General features: G+C 37.9%; 1 protein-coding gene across 1 annotated transcript in view; it reads left to right on the forward strand.

Moving 5' to 3' along the window:
• Nucleotides 1-20,011, forward strand: part of LOC131028080 (protein ACTIVITY OF BC1 COMPLEX KINASE 1, chloroplastic) — a 197,635-nt gene that overhangs the window by 96,002 nt on the left and 81,622 nt on the right. The window contains exons 9-10 of the mRNA XM_057958288.2: nt 9,507-9,702; nt 13,058-13,185. Coding sequence (XP_057814271.2) covers nt 9,507-9,702; nt 13,058-13,185 — 324 coding nt within the window. The remainder of the gene's footprint in view (nt 1-9,506; nt 9,703-13,057; nt 13,186-20,011) is intronic.

The following is a 20,011-nucleotide window of genomic DNA, read 5'->3' on the forward strand; positions in this document are numbered from 1 at the left end:
CTGAAATTCGTGTCTGAAGGGAAGAAGGTTGTTTTGAGAGGAATGTTGCATGAGGGACTTAAAGTTGTATCCTTGAAAAGAATGGAAAGGCTGATCCGCCATAATCAGGTGGAGTGGGCAACAAAGTGTTTGATAATGCCTTCCAATCCATTGGTGGATAAGGGCAGCTATTCCTCAGATATTTCAGCAATGGTCAAGGATAGAAGCAAGATCATGGTAATGCGTTCAGAACCACAACAAGAGCACATAAATTATCCTAAAGACATTCAAGCCTTGATGACTAAGAGAAGCAAGGTGTTCGAAAATCCCCCTCCTGGTAGGCCCCCTGAAAGAGGTGCCGATCACATTATTGAGCTTGAAGAAGGAACTAAGCCAGTCATAACAACTCCTTACCGATATCCTAAGAAGCAGAAGGATGAGATTGAGAAAGCAATTCAGGAATTGCTTGACATGGGTTACATACGGCCTAGCAAAAGCCCCTTTGCTTCGGTTGTTGTTTTGGTGAGAAAGAAGGATGGGACATGTGCATGTGTGTGGATTACAGGGCCCTGAATCAGAAAACCATCAAGAATCGGTATCCTATTCCGAGAATTGATGAGCTCATTGACGAGCTACATGGGGCAGTGTTCTTTTCCAAGATTGACCTTAGATCGGGGTACCATCAGATTAGAATGAGAGCATCAGATGTGGAGAAGACTGTTTTCAGATGCCACTTTGGGCATTTTGAGTTCCTAGTCATGCCCTTTGGTTTGACTAATGCTCCCGCTACATTCCAGTCATGCATGAACAGAATCTTCCAAGAACAGTTGAGGAAGTTTGTTTTGATATTTTTTGATGACATCCTAATATTCAGCAAATCTTGGAAAGAACATTTACAACAGTTGGATGAAGTGTTGGGCATATTAGAATCTGAGTCCCTGTTTGCCAAGGAGTCCAAATGTGAGTTTGGGATGGAAGAGTTGCTCTACCTCGGTCACATTATCAGTGTGGGTGGTGTGAAGGTGGATCTCGAAAAGATTAGAACCATCCTTGATTGGCCTACTCCCGAAAACATAACACATTTGAGGGGATTTTTGGGATTGTGTGGATTCTATCGGAGGTTTGTGAAGGGATATTCTCAGTTGGCTGCCCCCCTTACAGATCTCACAAAGAAAGGAGCTTTTGAATGGTCCGAAAAGGCACAGACAACATTTGAGCAGTTTAAAGGGATCATGAGTTCCTGCCCTGTTTTAGCATTGCCTGATTTCACCAAGCCACTTGAGCTACAATGTGATGCATCTGGAGAAGGTGTTGGTGCGGTCCTCATGCAGGATAAGCATCCTATAGTCTTTGAGAGCAGAAAGTTGAGAGGTCCTGAGAGACTATATTCCATTTATGACAAGGAAATGCTTGCCATAATGCATGCCCTTGCAAAATTCAGACAGTATCTGGTGGGGAGTAAGTTCATTGTTAAGACTAATCACAATAGTCTTAAACACTTCATGCATCAGAAAGATCTGGATGAGAGACAACAGAAATGGGTGAGTAAGCTGCAAGCTTACGATTTCGATATTGAGTATGTTAAGGGTAAAAACAATGTGGTGGCAGATGCCTTATCCACAAGACCCCATTTAAGCTCACTTTGCGAGCTTACTGCTGATTGGAGAGAGTTGTTGCTTGCTGATTATGCCAAAAATCAGTTTGCAACTAGCCTTATAGAAAGTACTTTTCATGATGAAAGGTACAAATTGGTTGAGGGATTGATCCTGTACAAGGGAAGAATCTTCATAGTAGCTGAATCTAAGTTAAAAGAGAAGATTTTGAAGACCTTCCATGACATCCCCCTTGCTGGTCACCAAGGTTATTTCAAAACATACAGGCAGATCCGGGAGAGATTCTCTTGGAAGGGACTTAAAAATGATGTTTTGAAGTACATTAAGGAGTGTCATACATGTCAGAGGAAGAAAGATGAGCACACTCTACCAGCTGGTTCGTTACAACCCTTGCCTATTCCCGGTCAAAAATGGGAAAGTATTTCCATGGATTTCATCACGGGGTTGCCTCGGGCTCAAGGGAATGATAGTATCTATGTGGTGGTGGACAGACTTACAAAGTTTGCTCATTTCTTTGCCATCACCAGCTCTTTTACAGCAGCACAAGTTGCTGAAGTGTTCTTCCGGGAGGTGTTCAGATTACATGGTTTACAGAAGAACATTGTGAGTGATAGGGACAGCAAATTCTTAAAGTGCTTTTTGGCAGGAGATTTTTAGATTGTGTGGTACTGTGCTCACTCCAAGCACAAGTTATCACCCTCAAACTGATGGGCAGACCGAGATAGTGAATAAGTGGTTGGAAGGTTACCTTAGAAACTATGTCTTGGAGTAGCAGAATACATGGGTAAGATGGCTTCACCTAGGGGAATATTGTTACAATTCTTCCTATCACATGTCCATTCGGATGTCACCATTCATGGCACTATATGGTTATGAAGCTCCTAGCTTTGCGGACTTGGTATTTGGTGATAGCAGAACCCCTCAGGCAAAGGATATGATGAAGCAAAGTCAAGATATTCTGAGGATTTTGAGGGACAATCTCCAGCATGCACAGAATCAACAGAAGTTATATGCTGATCAACAGCTAATTGAGCGCACCTTTGAGGTGGGCGACATGGTTTATTTGAGGCTCCAACCCAACAGACAGTCTACTCTCAAGAAGAGTGGGGTTGAGAAATTGAAGCCTCGATTCTATGGGCCTTTCAGAGTCAGCAGAAGGGTTGGAGAAGTGGCTTATGAGTTGGAATTACTAGCAAGTAGTAGGATCCATAATGTATTTCATGTGTCTCGCCTTAAGAAGCTCTGGGACATAATGTTGTTGCTTCAGCTGAGTTACCTCCGCTTGATGAGGAGGGAGAGTTGGTTTTGGTTCCGGAAGCTATCCTTGAATTCAGGGAATGATCTTTGAGGAGAAGAGTGATCAGAGAATACTTGATCAAATGGAAGAATCTACCAGCAGAGCATGGTACGTGGGAAAATGAGGACATTTTATTGCATCCAGCCTTACAGTTGCTTGAGGACAAGCAATTTTGGGGAGGGCGGACTGTAATGTCCCCTTCTCACTGATGACCTTCCAGTGGTCCATTAGCCTATTCCTGAGACCTGTAGGCTAGGTGTAATGAAGAATGAGGGGTCCAACATTGATGAAACGAGGACTTACTATTTTTAGTAAGTCAGGGAATGGCCATTCTGGTGTTACTGTCCTACTGAGCTCTCCATGTTTTTCCTCTGGACGCGATGATCATGCTTTTCTGAGCATTAGTTCTTGACTTACTATTTTTAGTAAGTGGCAGTGTGGCACAATTCTATTTTTGGCAGTAGACAGGGTTCTGATTCTGCTGCAGTTTTGTGGTCGTCCTGGCTCAGTTTCATCCTAGTTGTGTTAATAATTAGTATGGGAGTCATATGCGACATAATTAAATATTATTTCCTTATCCTAAGGTTTAATATTTAAATAATTTGATTATTTGCGATTGATTTATTAAAATTGGGATTAATGCCTATTTTATCCCAAGTGTTTGGCGAAACTCATGTGTACTATGGGATGGCGAAATATTTTAGAGGAATATTATGTTATATTGCATCTCCATTATTTGCCAAGTAATTAACGTGGGTCCCTTCCCTTTTGGCGTGAGGTTTGACTTATGAAAAGTAGCGCTACACTTGGGTGAAATGAAATGCAAATGAAGGAGTGGCATTTGGAGGAATTTGCATTTGATTTTAGTTGTTGAAGAGTTATAAATAAGAGCCTTGGGCTCTCATTTGAGACATCTTTGAAAATTGCATCGTTATGCTACCGGTTCTGAAAATCTGAGCTTCGAAGTATGGCTTCCTAGCTAAGTCTCAATTTTGTACTTGCAAGATAGTACCTAGCTGTCTTCTTGTATTCCCATTGCTAATTGGTGAATGAGTTGCAGATTGTGGAGTGTTCTATGCTGGGTTTGAGTGTTTCTGGTTGCTGGTCGCGGGACTGCTGAAAGTATATTTTGCTCACACCTCTTAACCAGGCGAGTCCATCATTTTGGGTACCGGCTCATCCTTCCTTCCTAGCCATGGTGATACAATGTGTGAGTTTTTAGCAGTTTTAAATAAGCAATGAATTTACTAGATAAAATCGAACTTCCCAGGCATAGCGTGGGTTTTTGCACTTCCATTGGGATGTGTGCCAAATGAATGCTGGGTTGTAGTTTGGATTGGATGCTATTGTTAGTGTTATATTGTGGGATTGGGATTGATTTGAGTTGATTCGGGTGAAAAATGAGGGAGTTATGAGCATTTTGCTGTTTCCATAGGCTGTTGAATTGTACTTTCAGCCTGCAAATTAGTTGTAACAGAAAATTATATTCTTTCTGTAGAAATCTGCAATTACTCTTCTCATCTCATCTCTATTTTGTAAGGTTGTTTTAGTAGTACTGATCATCCCTTCTTGCTGCTCTTAATTGTAATCCACACTGCATAAGTGGAAGAGGCTAGCTTGCCGCCTTCTAAGTTTTGTAATTCAGTTTTTGTACTCAGTCCTCCCACTGAATAAGTGGTCGAGTGATAAGTTCAATACAATGGTCCTCCCGCTGAAATATGCGGTAGAGTGATAGCTTAATGTAATGTCCTCCCGCTGAAATACGCGGTAGAGTGATTGAGTTTCAGTTCTTGTCATGTTTTCCTTGGTTGGTTTACCGCCAAGAGTTTGGTTTCTATCCTGCTGGATAAGCAGAAGGGGCTGGCTTGCCGCCCAGGTATTGTAATTTTCAGTTTGTTTTATGGTGCTAATGATCCCCAGAACACTGTATGCTCTCACCCTCCCAGTTTGGGCTCTCAGTGAACAAAAGGTGGAAGGGTTCCCTTTTAGCAGTTTAGATTATTTCTCTAACCTTAACGGGTTGTTGTGTTTACTTGTAACTCTTACTTTTAAAAAAACAAAAAAATAAAATTACTGTGATATTACATGCACCCTGCGACATCCCCATCACTTGGTTAAGTAAGAATACTAAATCACTATATTCCTCTTTGAAGTCTATGCACATGAGTGTCTTGGGAGCCTTGGAATAATGAGTCCTAGGCTCGATCATCCAGTCCTTGTTTACTACGGTCTTGCACGCATCCATCTTCTTCTTATATCGGTCTTCATATTCATCCTTAGTTATATCTTTCAGATCCGCTCCTCGTGGAATTCCAAACACCTCAGCAATCGCATCCTCAGCAAGGTAGGCAATGATGGCACCCTTAGGAGTCTTGATCATTCGGGAGCGAGGATCATAACATTGTGCACACTCCAGGGTAAGCTCACTACACTCCATGGATTGCGGAAATTCAGCGGCCTGATAAATGCCACTCTTCATAATGTTCACATAAGCTGAGGAAGGAATCTGGTTCGCAATTCCGAACATCCGCTGTCGCATTTGGCTCACGTTTAGGAAATGCATGTTCGTGTCTGTAACCTCCTTCCATCTAGATGACATCTTGGATTCTGGATAGAATCCAGTCTCAACTATCTTCTATTGTTCTCTGCTTTCCTTGAGTCCGAACTTCGACATCGTAACTGTACGAAGCTAGAAGTTAGAACTTCGGAAAATATTCCTGACAAAATTTCTGATTTCCTAATGATTTAGACAAGTTTGAGTATGGAAGTCAGGAAAATAATCCACATTCTAAATAGATTTCAACAATTGAATGCAAAATGTGACAAGGTTAGGGTATAAAACCCTCATGAAATTCATTGAAATTAAACAATTTTCAGACCAAAGTTTGAAAACACCTCCTTATACTTAGAAATTATATTCAAATTAGAGTGCAAAGGAGTATACCGGATCAAACAATGACTAAGGAAAGGTGTGTAAGGTTGTGTTTTCACACAAAACTATGTCTGAAGACACCTTCCGAAGTCAACAATGGCTGCCAACAAATCTGAAGACAACTTGCAACTTCACAAATTAATCTCTAAAAACATGTTGCAATCACCCAAGTATGTACAAACTTGATGAAAATCGACTTCAATGATGAAAACAATCATATCCAGGAATGTAAGTATGGCTGGTAAAAATAATATTTTTTGAGGACAAGTCTGAAAATGAATTGTTTCAGACTTACGAGCACATTGCAAAGTAGTAAAAATCCCTGAAAATGATCAAAAAATGATGAAGGAATGAGTTCCAAGCAAAATCGCCAAAGTGGGTAGGTGGCTGGAGATGAAGATTTTCTGAAGACAGCCCCCCTATAATGGAGTTGCAGACCTGCAACAGCATTCAAATGGTCTGAAAATGCACTAAAACGCCACAAAACACCTCCAAATGCAAATCGCCTAAGTTGGAATTGGCTGGGCAATGAAAATTGAAGTCTGAAAATTAATTACCAGCCAACAATGGAGGTCACACAAGCTCAACAATGGCGATATATCAGGCTTGAAAACAATTATCAGAAGTCCTCCAATAATGGCGCCACAAATGGTGAAGAAAATCACCAAAAATGGAGGTGAAAATCCTCCGAAACAAAAATCGCCCTCCTCCTAGAATGGCGCCACCCTCTAGAAATCACTTAAGTCTGAAAATGAAGCTTTAATGGCACTCAAATGGCAGCCAAGAAAAAATCACATTGGCTGGGAATGGAGGAAAAATAACAATAAAATCAACTTGCAGCTCAATGGTGTCAACTTGGCACTTCACCAAAAAAATCGCCAGCTGGAGGAAGAATCGCCCTTTGCAATCACACATGTGGCAAATATAATAATATAATAATTCTTGGAACTCTCCTTTTAAACTTGCTTTCACCATCAACTTTCACCACACAAGCAATGTGGGATAAAGAACTTTTACTTATACTTGCCTGGCAAAAAAAATCAATTTGCTTCTACAAGGTAAAATTCATTTAATGTTCATTGCAAATCATTTATTAATGTTTTTTTTAATTTTTAAATAATTGTTGCACTTCATAAAAACAATTAAATTTGGGGCTCATTTATTTAAAAGATTTTAAAATTTAGATCCTAAATGACCAACAAGGGAAAATCGATTTTAATTGGGATAAAAATCCCAACAAAATTCATTAAAAATTATTAAACATCCCCTTTGGGGGAAAATCGATCCAAGTAGGGACAAAAATCCCTATCAAAAATTCACTAACTTGCACAAAAATGAGTCCAGGGGAAAATCGATTTGGGTCTGGAATCAAAATTCCAACTAAAACTTCATCACTTAGCACAAAAATCCTCTTGGGGGAAAATCGACCCCTGTTTGGACAGTCATCCAAATACAAAAATCATCAAAATCATTCTTAGTGGAAATTCGCCTAGGGTTTGGAATGAATATCCACATAAAAATCCACAAAATCTCATCACAAAAGGTCCTGGTGGAAAATCGATCCATGTCAGGAATCATCACAAAAGTCATCCGCAACCTTATCCACACTTCCAGTGGAAAAATGAAGGCAGTCAGGAAAAAATCCCAACACAGTTCAAATTAATCATCCTGGTGGAAAAGCGATCCTAGTATGGATTCTGAATGGGGGAAAAACATGGCATGTCTGGATTCCAGGGGAAATCCATGTCCAGTCTGGATTTTGAGTGGGGGAAAATCATGGGTAGTCATGAATATGAGGGTAAAAGCACCTCTAGTGTGGAATTTTGACCTTTTAACTTTAGAATATGGATTTTCATCCAGAAAATGATGATTTTTCCACTCAAAATCACTAGGAAACTTCAAAACTCAATAAAACTCATCTGGACTTTGGCAAATTCACAAAAAATTGAGCGAAACAAAAGGAAACCTCCCGAGATAAAGTGCAAAATCAACTTGAATAACCTCCTAGGAGTGAGAAAACAACTCCAAAAGGTCCTGAAACACCTTAGCACTTTAAAATTTACCAACGTGGATCTTCAAAAACACGTTAAACTTCAAAAGGTCTACACTTAGATAAAATTAGGATCATTTAAAATCTCAACTTTATGCGCTTGATCCTATAACTTCAAAAACCCTAAACGACAATTAGGCATGATCAAAATTCCGAGGGAAACTTCAAAATTGCCCACTATGCTGCCAAAACCCTAAACTAACCGACGTTGAAAGCAGGAAAAGAGGGGGTCCCCGTTTGCAATGGGGCGATGTGTGAAAAGGTCACAACAGATACCTACCCCCATTTTCTATTGGTTCACATTCAATATTGAACCTGAATGTAATTTTCCCATTGGCCTAAAAGGAGTTGTTGTAACAAACCCTAATTAGGGTTTCTATCATGTAATCTTGGCCATTGATATGAAATCAATCCAGACCATTCATTTGTAAAGTGAGCACTATAAAAGGCTTCTCTCTCTCATTTGTAAGGGTTAATAGTTTAGAAATAGTTAATAGTTCAAGAATAATTGATAGATGTTAGATAGCAAGCAATTAGAATAGAGTAGGAGAAGAAGAAATTGTTGCTAAGACTTGTAAATGGATATACTCTTTTCATTGAAGATATGGTGAAATGTGTTATTTCAGCAAGTTACATGGTTTCTACTTCTCATTTGCTTTCATGTTTATTAGATGAATAAAAGGAATTGTGAATGATTAATGATGAAATTCATATATCCATACCACTAGCGATTTACTGATTGTAAGTTTGCCTTGTGTGGTCAACTGGAATCTTTAAGTGAGCTTAACTTCAATTGCTATTCGTACCTTGATATGCATCACCTTGATGGTATCCTTGTTGTTAATAGTGATTAGAACATCACGTGCCTACCTTAGGAGATTGCATTAGCTTTGTGGAGTTATTTGTTGATGGCAAAGCAGAGCTTGGTTGAATTTCATCCAATCCTTCATTGTCTCTTGCATTCTTAGGAGTAGCGTAGTCTTCCTAAACTTATCTCTTTTGCTCTTTTATTTTCCAAGCAAGTAGTTAGAATCTAAGTTCCAGCGACATCCAATCATTCAAGCATTCAAGTATTCAACGTAAGTCCTCGTGGATTACCAACAATCACATCAACCAATTGAGCTATCCACATGTCATGACCTGACTATAGAAACCTTGGAGTCGTCTTGGTTGATCATTCAATTTAGCATCTAGGAAGATTTTGATCAAGAGAGGATAGAATACATTTGGTATTTTATTCTGTGTTTGAAGTGCATAAAAAACCCATCAACATGAATGAATTATAATTTATATTCCAAGCAATCACTTGCATCTTTGAGCTTGGAAGGCATCTGTTTCTACAACTTATTGCAATTTGGAGCTTCATCCAACATTGCTTTTAGGATAATTTTGTCTCAGTTTTGAAAGTTTAGTGTATGAAAGTTCCATAGAAATTGCTATTTTTCTCAACTAAACTCTGATTTTGGTTCAATAATATCTTACATTTCGCTTGAGCTGGAATTCTGAGCAGGTTTTTTTTAGATCTGTAGAATTAGAACCTACTGAATTTTATGCTTGTCTGAGAGAGGAGAGATAACCTGTGGATTTATTACCCAACAATGAATTAACGCCTCTTATTTGATTGTGCTGTTTCAGCAAAATAAACAGATCTTGATAGATGCAGTTGTCCATGCTGTGAATGAAGATTATGTAGAAATGGCAAATGATTTTACAAGGTTGGGATTCCTGGCTCCTGGTACAGATGTAGCTCCTATTGTTCCAGCATTAGAAGCGATATGGCAGAATTCTGTTGGGAAAGGACTTTCTGACTTTAATTTTAGGAGTGTTACTGGTAAACTTATAAACATTTATTCCTTTGTGTTAGTTCAACCCTTGCATTTTACTTCTATTTGTCTTATTTGGCTTCTAAGTACTTTTCATTATTGTCGATCGTCAATCTTCATAGTTTCTTTTCATTCTCTTAGTATTTCCGATGCTCAAACTAACCTTAAGAATATTAGTCGGTATTCACACTATAAAGTAGAGATAACTATAGGCAACTTTTGGCTATAATTTGACATGCCCTTGAATGTTGACAATCTCTGAATTGGAAAGCTATGGCAAATACTATCAGTGTTCGTGGTGCAATTTTTAAAGCTCACCTTTGCCAACATTTTGCCCATCTTTCTTTCTTGTTGCTTCTCCAAAACTTATATCTTGTTGGATTTCATCTTAATTAATTATTTTTCTTCTACAAGAGTAAAAACCATAGTATCCAACAATTTTGAAGTAAACATACCAAGTGAATGCAATATTACTATATTTAGGGGTTAAGTTGTTCAATTATACATTTTGAACATCTTCATATTCAATAATAGATATGTCTACTAGCTGTTTCATTTTGATGTTGTATCACTAGCCACTTTAAGCTCAAATAACTGTTTTAACGAAAAGATTGTTTTGTTTGCTGGTGACCCAAACAATTTATATGGTTCATCCCAAATTATGTTTGAAGTCTTTGATATATCAAGGGGATGTAATTCTGAATCTGACGTACCAAGTCTAATGAAAGATTTTGGGTAATCATGCCTATGTTTCTAATGTTCATTCTATCATTTACGATTTTTCTGACTCTGTTGATGGTTTGTGGTTCCTTCGACTACTTTGCAAGCATTTATACATCAATTATATTTTTCTTTTGAACTTTCTACTGCAAAATTTATGACTACTATTTTTTTTCGTTGAAGTGGTTTTCATTGTGAGAATTAAGATATATCTGGTATATAGGGTCCATTGTATCAATTTTCTGGCTCTGTGGGTGCTTTCTTTGTTCCATCAACTATTCTCCAAGCATTTATGCATCAATTTGGAGTTTCGTTTTCAACTTTCCATGTGCAAGTGTTTTGTATACCAAAAATTTTCATTGAAATGGCTGCCATTTAAAAGACACCTGGTATGCCCTTAATTTTTTTTATTCTATGTTTGTTAATCTTTTATGCAGGTATGGCAAAGCTCCTCTCTTCTGAAAACAAGTTCTAGATCACGATAAAATCCTTAAAATAATGAGAAAAAGTGAACCTATAATTTGACAAGATTTGGTATATAATATCCAGATGGATTCCTGAATCATAACAGCTTCTATCTATGGTTCAACTAAAATTTGATTCTGTCTGGTGCATGACAAAAACTGGTTGTCTATAGCACAAGACATCGAAAACCTTCTTAGTTCTTGAAATGTGTAAATAATTTCAGCACAAGGGAATGTAAGATTGTGTTTATGATATATAATATGACATGAGATGAATTATATGAGACAGATGGGCAATTCCTTGACATAAATTTGCAGTCCAGACCACTGAGAGAAACTCAAAAATCTCGCTTGTCGTGCAACAATCAACATGATCTATTACAAATTCATAAATTATAATGTTTTTTTGCACATTGGCACTGCAGTTATCTAGGGTACAAGACATTTTTTCTTAGTTGTTTTGTCTTTAATTCTGGCTGCCTGATTTTAATTTAGAGATACTTATCACTCCGTCTTTAGAATATTTACAGCTAGGGAACTTTGTGAAAAAATAATTAACATTAGATCAGTATTTTCTGCAGAAAATCTGCACTATGGCTCCATTATCTGTCTATATTGTATTCTTCAACAACATAATAGATTTGAAGTGTCTCTATTCTCTTCACTGCACTGAAAATAAACCCTTGGATTGGTCTAGTTTAATTTCTTTGAGATACTCTAAATAGTTATACAAAATCTCCTTTTATACAATGTGAATGTTTTTGATGCGCACTAATATGGACATTGTTTCAATGTCATTACTCACGGCACAAATACCAAATATTTCCTCTTACTTTTTATTACTATTGTGAATACTGGAGAGAAATTATTGTGATTGATGGTAAGAATTGAGCAAGGCTGCCATATTTTAAAAAATTGCTTATATTATTTAATTTTGCAAGAAATAAAGGTTGAATGATATCTGCAGGTTGTCCCAGTCAAGGAAAAATTCTAATATTTCAGACAAATATGCATTTTGTTGGTTTTTGTGCCAAGAATAATGACAATCATAAATATGTCACAACAATGTCAAAATGATGACGATTAATTTCATCGTTATGTAATAATGACCTCATGATGGTTCTACTTCTTGTAGGGTTCTTCTGTTAATATTGAAACATGTAGGATCATTGCCCTAAATTAGTTCTATTTAAAGGATGGTGGTTTGTTATATGGATTTAAATGTTTCAGTGCATTTCTTATTATTAAAACTTATTTACAATATTATGGAGATGGTTTAATGGATTTTTCATTTAAAGTTGTAAATAGACTATCATTTTTAAAGTGATTCATGATAGGTTTATTAATTAGGTTTACGTAAATGCTATTGTAAAAGGTGGTCTGTTCTTTAGGAGGGAAATGTACCAAGCCCTGTTTTTCTTCCGAGTCATGTTGAGGTGGAAGACTAGGTGGCAGTCAAAGGGGAAACATCATTGTGTTGGTCAAATGCGAAATTGAAATTTTGTTTTTGTGTTTGTCTTCTAAATTTTCTCAATAACACTGGAATATACAAGGGTGTATGGCATTTATCTTTTCAATTGTAAAATTTTAGCCTTTGAACTAGACAGAGTTCATAGGATGCATTATATATATAAATATTACATCATACCTGCCTATCTTTTTCAGATCAGATTCTAGGTGATCATTGAATTTGTATTTTGACATTGCCTGTAGGTACCTAATGTCAAGTTCCTTGGATTTTGGTGATCTAGATCTAAATTTTATATCCTAATGTTGAATTTATAGTGTTTGACAGTTCAAAGTTTATAAGCGTAAGATGCTTTAGTTGGTAGGGTTTTATCTTCTAAATCAAAGTTCCGTGGTGCAAGATTTTGAGTTCATTAGCCATAAATAGTTGATTTTCTGTCTGACATTTGAGTTCTTTTCTATCTGTTAATCCTCAAGCTTCCTTTCTAGGTGGTTCTAATAGTTAATCACAGATTAAGCAAGAGACACTCTGATGTTTGTTGAGGAAGTAGAGATTAATTTCTTAATTTAAAAAATACCATGTAGAATTACAAAGAGTGATCCTTGTGTCCTTTTCAACTCTCTTTAGTCTTACATTAAATCAACCAGTTTGCATGTGTTGTAACTATTATTGGCAATGACAATGAAATTAATATATAGTCTCTATTTGCAGAAAAATTCAACAAACTTGTGTACCAGTATCCAATACGTATACCTGAAAGATTCTCTCTTGTTATTCGGTCATTGCTGACTCAGGAAGGAATCTGTTTCACTCTTCAACCAGACTTCAAGTTTCTTGAGGTAGAGAAAGTTGAATATTTAGTTTGCTTTAGATGAAAATATAAATTGAGTAGGGATTTTATCAAGTATCATCATGTGAAACAACATTGTATTTTAGAAAATTCTACTTTGTTAATAGCATTTGGCATTTTCAGTTTTCCTTTGTAATGATTAATATCAACTTAATTATTTATTTATTTTTAATAAATGAAGGTAGTCTTTATCATGGATTCATATCCATTCTTTGGATTATGCTAGGTTTTGTGATATGGGGTAACTGTAAAAGTTTTTGAATTTATGAAGGTTTAAGAAATGGGCCTTCCTGAACATTAAAAAAGGCAATAGATAGTTATAGATATTAACAATTTTAAAAAAGCTACAATTCCAAAAGAAGAAAGACTATTAGGCTTTATAATTATTTAATGGCCAAGTACACCAATGATCATGATAGTAACATGTTAGGACCTTGCTCAGCTGTTTGCAGTTCACATATGTGTTCATAGTGTACCGTCCCTTTCTAAATGCCCTAGTTTTTTTGCCCTAAAATCACAACTCCAAGTAACTTTCCTACTAGGGTTAGGGACATAAACTTAATCATAAGATACCTCTAATTAATTGGGGAAATTCAATCATAGGGAAGCTAGGATGAGGTGATTCGATAGGGTGTCTTGGATCCTCTACCCTAGGCCTAAGAGTGGATTTACCATCCCCGTTGGCCTCATGTGGCCTGTGCCATCCATATGAGGTGGTGTATCCAGTGAGGTGTTCACATCCCGTTCCCCCTTATCTTGCCATCATTTCCCACTCCCTATGATTGGACTTCTTGTGTTGATTCACCATGATAGAGGGATGGAGTTACAATAGGGTGCCCTGGAAGCCCATGTAATGTCCCCACTTTGAAATATAATTTAATAATAAAATTAAAATACAAAGGAATAAAATTAAAAATAAAATTAAAATATAATTAATTTTGATTAAAGTTAATGAATGGTCAAAAGGCATGAAATGTTAAGTTGCAACTCCCCCAAATATGAGGTATAAAAGGGAGAAGAGAACTCATTTGAAGGGGAGATAATTTGGGAATCAGAAGTGCAGATCTGATTTAAATAAGAAATGGAGATTTGATTGTGAAAGGTTATGTCCCTTTCAAAGGGCAGAAATGATGAAGAGTTGCACTCTTTCAAAGGGTACTAATGGTGAAAGGGTGTGTCTCTTGCCAAAGGGCATACATGATGAAGAGGTGTGACCTCTCCCTCACATTGGGAGATATAAAGGAAAGGAATCAAAAGCATCCAATGACATCACCATGGATCCGACCTGTTATTAAGTTACAGGCAGTAACATCCTTGCTCTTGGTGGTATGCATAGGGATATGCTTAATATGTATGCTTGATATATGAAGCCTGATAATGTTCTTATGCAGAATTTAATTGTAATATTAATATAGACTGCAATATGTATGACAGTCATACTTAATTTCATATACATTCATAGTACAAGATATTGACATATTTACAGTCCCAAGCTCTTAACCAGTTCTAATTCCTTTTTCCTAAGGAGTCGTGTGATGATGTTAGGGAGAGGCGGAGTAAAACCATCTCATGATAGATGAGCCCCAAGGGTGAAAGAACTCATGATCCTGAAATCTGGGCTGCGAGCCCCAAGGGTGAACGGACTGAGGTTCTGGTAATCTGGGCTGCATTAGGTATATGGTATCATTGCGCCCTAGACAAGCAAGTCTCCCATCCAGGATTAGAAATTAGAAGAGGATTTAGATTAGGCATGAACAAGGACAATGCTGAACTGTACTATGAGCAACCCTAGTCATTAATTCGTAATTACTGTAACATGGTATGTGGTAATGTATGTTTCCCTTTGGGAATTGACAGCCTATAAATAGGGGACATCACAAATGGTATCAGAGCCTTGATCCTGCCATCTTGCAGGGTAAGGCTAAAATAATGAATGCATTCTAGCCAATAAGAAGGGTCTAATAATGTGTATATTCATGTGTGTACTCTGTGTATGCTCTGTGTTGTCATATATCCATGTGTATGCTTCGTGTTTTCAAGTGTATGCTTTGTGTTTGGCTCTATATTTTTTAGTTAATCTAGAATATGAGAATAACAAGAGTGAACCAAAGGGGATATGAAGGTCATAGATGTGTGTCACGTTTCTCACCTTTGTTTGTCTCAAGGAAGCAACTAAACATAATTCTTACAATTACAATTGATGAGAGAAAACTTGTCTTAAGATTACAAATCAGTTAGGGTTAGTTAGGAACCCTTGCATTAAGAAAATTTAGTGAATGATCATTGCTTGAGGACAAGCAATCTTCGGTGGGGTGGACTGTAATGTCCCCACTTTGAAATATAATTTAATAATAAAATTAAAATAGAAAAGAATAAAAATAAAATTTAATTTAAACTATAATTAAATTTGATTAAAGTTAATGAATGGTCAAAAGGCATGAGATGTTAAGTTGTGACTCCCCCAAATATGAGGTATAAAAGGGAGAAGATATAATTTGGGAATCAAAAATGCAGATCTGATTTAAATAAGAATTGCAGATCTGATTGTGAAAGGTTGCGTCCCTTTCAAAGGGCAGAAATAATGAAAAGTTGCACTCTTTCGAAGGGTGCTAATGGTGAAAGGGTGTGTGGCATACATGATGAAAAGGTGTGACCTCTCCTTCACATTGAGAGATATAAAGGAAAGGAATCAAAAGCATCCAGTGACATCACCATGGATCAGTTCAGATCAGAACTGTTGTTAAGTTACAGTTAGTAATATCCTTGTTCTTGGTGGTATGCATAGGGATGTGCTTAATATGTATGCTTAATAGATGAAGCCTGATAAATTGATAATGTTCTTATGCAGAATTTAATAGTAATATTAATATAGACTGCAATATGTATGACAGTCATACTTAATTTCATATGCATTCATAGTACGACAAGATATTGACATATTTACAGTCCCAAGCTCTTAACCAGTTCTAATTCCTTTATCCTGAGGAGTGGTGTGATGCTGTTAGGGAGAGGTGGAGTAAAACCTTCTCATGATAGATGAGCCCCAAGGGTGAAAGAACTCATGATCCTGAATCTGGGCTGCGGGCCCCAAAGGTGAATGGAATGAGGTTCTGGTAATCTAGGCTGCATTAGGGAGATGGTATCATTGCGCCCTAGACAAGCAAGTCTCCCATCAAGGTTCAGAAATTAGACGAGGATTAAGATTTGGCATGAACAAAGACAATGCCTAATTGTACTATGAGCGGCCCTAGTCATTAATTTGTAATTACTGTAACATGGTAGGTAGTAATGTATGTTTCCCTTTGGGAATTGGCAGCCTATAAATAGGGGGCATCACAGCCCATCTCTTCTAAGCCCAAAGGCAGTACCCTCTGTACCCCCTTGGCCTCACGGGACCATCTAGTCGCCAACATGAGGTGGCGTACCTAGAAGAGTACCCAATAACCATACCCCTCTTGCAATCCCTCATTTCCTCTACCATGGCTGACTTAAATGAACATTCAGAATATATGACGGATTTCAGTATTATGCATACATTCTACATTGAATAATTAAATTGCAGCAAATCATTAATCAGATACAGTTAATATTCACTGTGATATATATGCAGATATAAACAGCAGTGCATTGTTAATCATTAGTATGTAGAGATATATGTATATATTTATACAGCATTTTACTAGGATATGTACAGGGAACTCATACCAAACTATAATAATCAGTCGAACTGCCTGTATATTCAATTTCTCATAAAATACCAAGTCTCATTCTTCGATGCCTTCTTGGAGTGATAAGGCTGTTGTATAAGTATCTTCTCCTTCATTGGTGAAGATTCATCACTGCCCATTCATAAAGTTACAACCCTCCTTTCAAAAGACATCTCTATATCTCATGTATCCCATCCTTTCATAACTGCTGGGCCCCTTGGTGAAATCACACTTAATTGGTGATTAGTTAATACATCAATCTAGGCACTAATCAATGGACAAATCATTTAGACATTAGTTAACATATTTAATTGGATATTAGTATCATTTATGTAAGATCGCTGCCCTTGTCATCTCACGGGGGTCTCATGGAGAACTTTTCTTATTAAATCTGTTCCTTATAATTATCATCAACCAGTTTGTTCATTTCTTCCTGCTGTTGGCCCGGATGGGGCTTTTTGAAAAAATTGTGACGTCCTTTGTCCAATGCAATTTTCTCCTAAGGGTGTGAGTATATGTGTCTATAATGTCCCCTTTTTAGTAGACATGGATTTTTGGATGATTAGCCTATTATTCTGACCCTCATAGGCTAATGAGTGTGGACAAAGGGTCTTCTTCAGTTGGCATTTTCATCTTGGATTCAATATGCTTTGATTTGGCTTTCTTTTGGCATCATTTAGACTTCTTTTGCTATACTTACTATTTATTAGGTTGATCAAGATGGACCCTTTCTATTTTTAGCAGGAGCATATGGTCACATGTGGAATAGCAGTGTGGGCTCCCATTTCAGACGGCATAGCAAAATAATAAGTATTTTGGGAGATATTAATGTTTAATTGGCCTAAATAATAATTATTTATTAAAAGGTTATATTATTAAGTTATAACTTAACTTAATAATTGAGGGTCAAGTCATCATTGAAAGGGGGTCATTAATACAATTAATTATGGGGTCCATTATTAATGAGAAATTAAAAGATTTCCTAAGTCTAAATGAAAATAACATTTTAAATGTTATTTAAATTGCTTTATTGGAAATCGAACCATGTGGAGAATATAAGAGTCTTCAAGCTAAATCGAATTCATTATGTGATTGTTATTTCTTTCAACTTGATATTGGAGAGCATTGGGATTTGGAGAGACTAAGGGTTTTGTAAGCCGGTTAATCAGTAAATAAGACTTTTTGGAAATGTATTAAAATAAAACAATAGTTTAAGTCATAACTAAGGGTTAGTTGTACGACGGTTGATGGCCTAACCAACCGCAAACTCTTTATATGTAGACTTGAAGCAAATTTGAAGGGGCGGGATTTTGGAGATTAATGTGATATACCCTTGTGTTACATGTGATATATTCTTGCATGCTATTTCTGTGTTGATCCAGTATTGTGTGCTGTTGGTTCCATGACTGTGTCATATTATGCCATGATGTTGTAATTCAGATCTTAGTTTATTCTCTGTGCTTATAATCTCAATCTACTTAAGCTACTAACATTTTGGCGCCATTGTCGAACTCGAATCCGGAGGTCTTAGGAAGGTAGGCTGGTGAGATGGAAGCATAATGGGCCGCCCGTTCGACCAACAAATTCGGGTAACAGACAGTGACGAGGAGGACAACACAAAAGTAACTAGGGAAGATCAATTGACACAAGACCTGATTCACGCGTGGGACGTTTCCGTGGACCGGTACGTACATCGAGAAGCGGAACTAAGCGCTGTCTCGGCTGGTACGGTACGGGCGGAACTCAACGTGAACCAGGTGGTACATGATCTCCTGGGTAGTCTTTCAGGGTTGTTGGCATGTGTACTCCTGGAACTTGAAGAGGAACGAGAAAACGTGTGAAGGGAGCAACGTAGGTAGCAAGTGCTCCAACAGTACGAAGAAAGGAATCAAAGGGAAGAGGAGCACCGGGACACAACATGGCGGCGCAACCCCCGTAGTTCCAATAATTAATGCCAAACATACTCAACAAAGATCGAAGAAGACAATCCCGGGAGGAGCAAGAAGGGAACCAAGAAGACACAGTGAGGAGATCCTTGCGCATTCAGGAGCAATTGGAGAGACGCTTGAAACTCTATCGGATAGTTGAAGGAGGGAGCCCGACAGAGGGTTCTGAGCAACATACACAAGAGTGGGATAGGAGTCACAACAACCCGCAGGCAATAGCGGGTAGTGATAATTGGGAGCAAACAACCGCACCAACTGAGTCCTTCAACAATCCCCAGAGTAACCCTGGGAGTACGAGAAAGATGGCACATACCCCTGAAAAGCATAAACTTCCCAGATTCAATGGAGTAGGTTCAGAGGATCCCACCCGTCACTGTAAAACTTGCATCACCATATGGCAGGCCCATGGCGAGGATGATGAGGACTATTGGCTGAAAGCATTCCCAACCACCCTCTGTGGAATTGCCATTGACTGGTACATGAACCTGCCCACCACTTCAAAGGATACTTGGAAAAATCTCAGTAAGGCGTTCCAGGAGGAGTTTCGGTTACTTCGAGACGATTACGAGATCGTAGCAGAAATATACAACACCAAACAGGGCAAGAGTGAGAGAGTAAGGTCCTACTACCGCAGGCTGAAAGAATTGATTGGAAAAATGGACAACACCCTAGCCGATGGTTTGAAGAAGCGATGGTTCATCGAGGGACTGAACTCATCCCTGCGGAGGAAGATGAAGGTAGTACCTCCATCTACTTTCATGGACGTGTACAATAGAGCCATGGACATTGAAAGCGAGAACAAGACGCCGAAGGGTAAGAAGCGCACAAGTGACGAAGATAGTAGTGATGGAGAAAGTGAGGAGTCTCGGACGATACAAGCACTCTGGAAGGATATGAGGAGGATGATGCGGGAAATGCAGACTCAGAAGGAAGAAAGTAGGGAGGGCATGGAACTCTGGTGCATAGAGTGAAAACTAGAAGGGCACACAAAAACCAATTGCCCGAAGAAAGCCTTCTGCGATATCTGCCAAGTGTTGGGACATTCCATTAAGGAATGCCCCTACAACCTGAAGGCAAGGAGTGCCCAGGTACTCTACACGCAAGAGCAGGCAACACCACCAACTACACCCTCAAAAGACACAAACTCAGACGCCTCACCAGG

Source organism: Cryptomeria japonica, chromosome 4 (assembly GCF_030272615.1).
Source record: "Cryptomeria japonica chromosome 4, Sugi_1.0, whole genome shotgun sequence".
NCBI classification, from domain to species: Eukaryota; Viridiplantae; Streptophyta; class Pinopsida; order Cupressales; family Cupressaceae; genus Cryptomeria; species Cryptomeria japonica.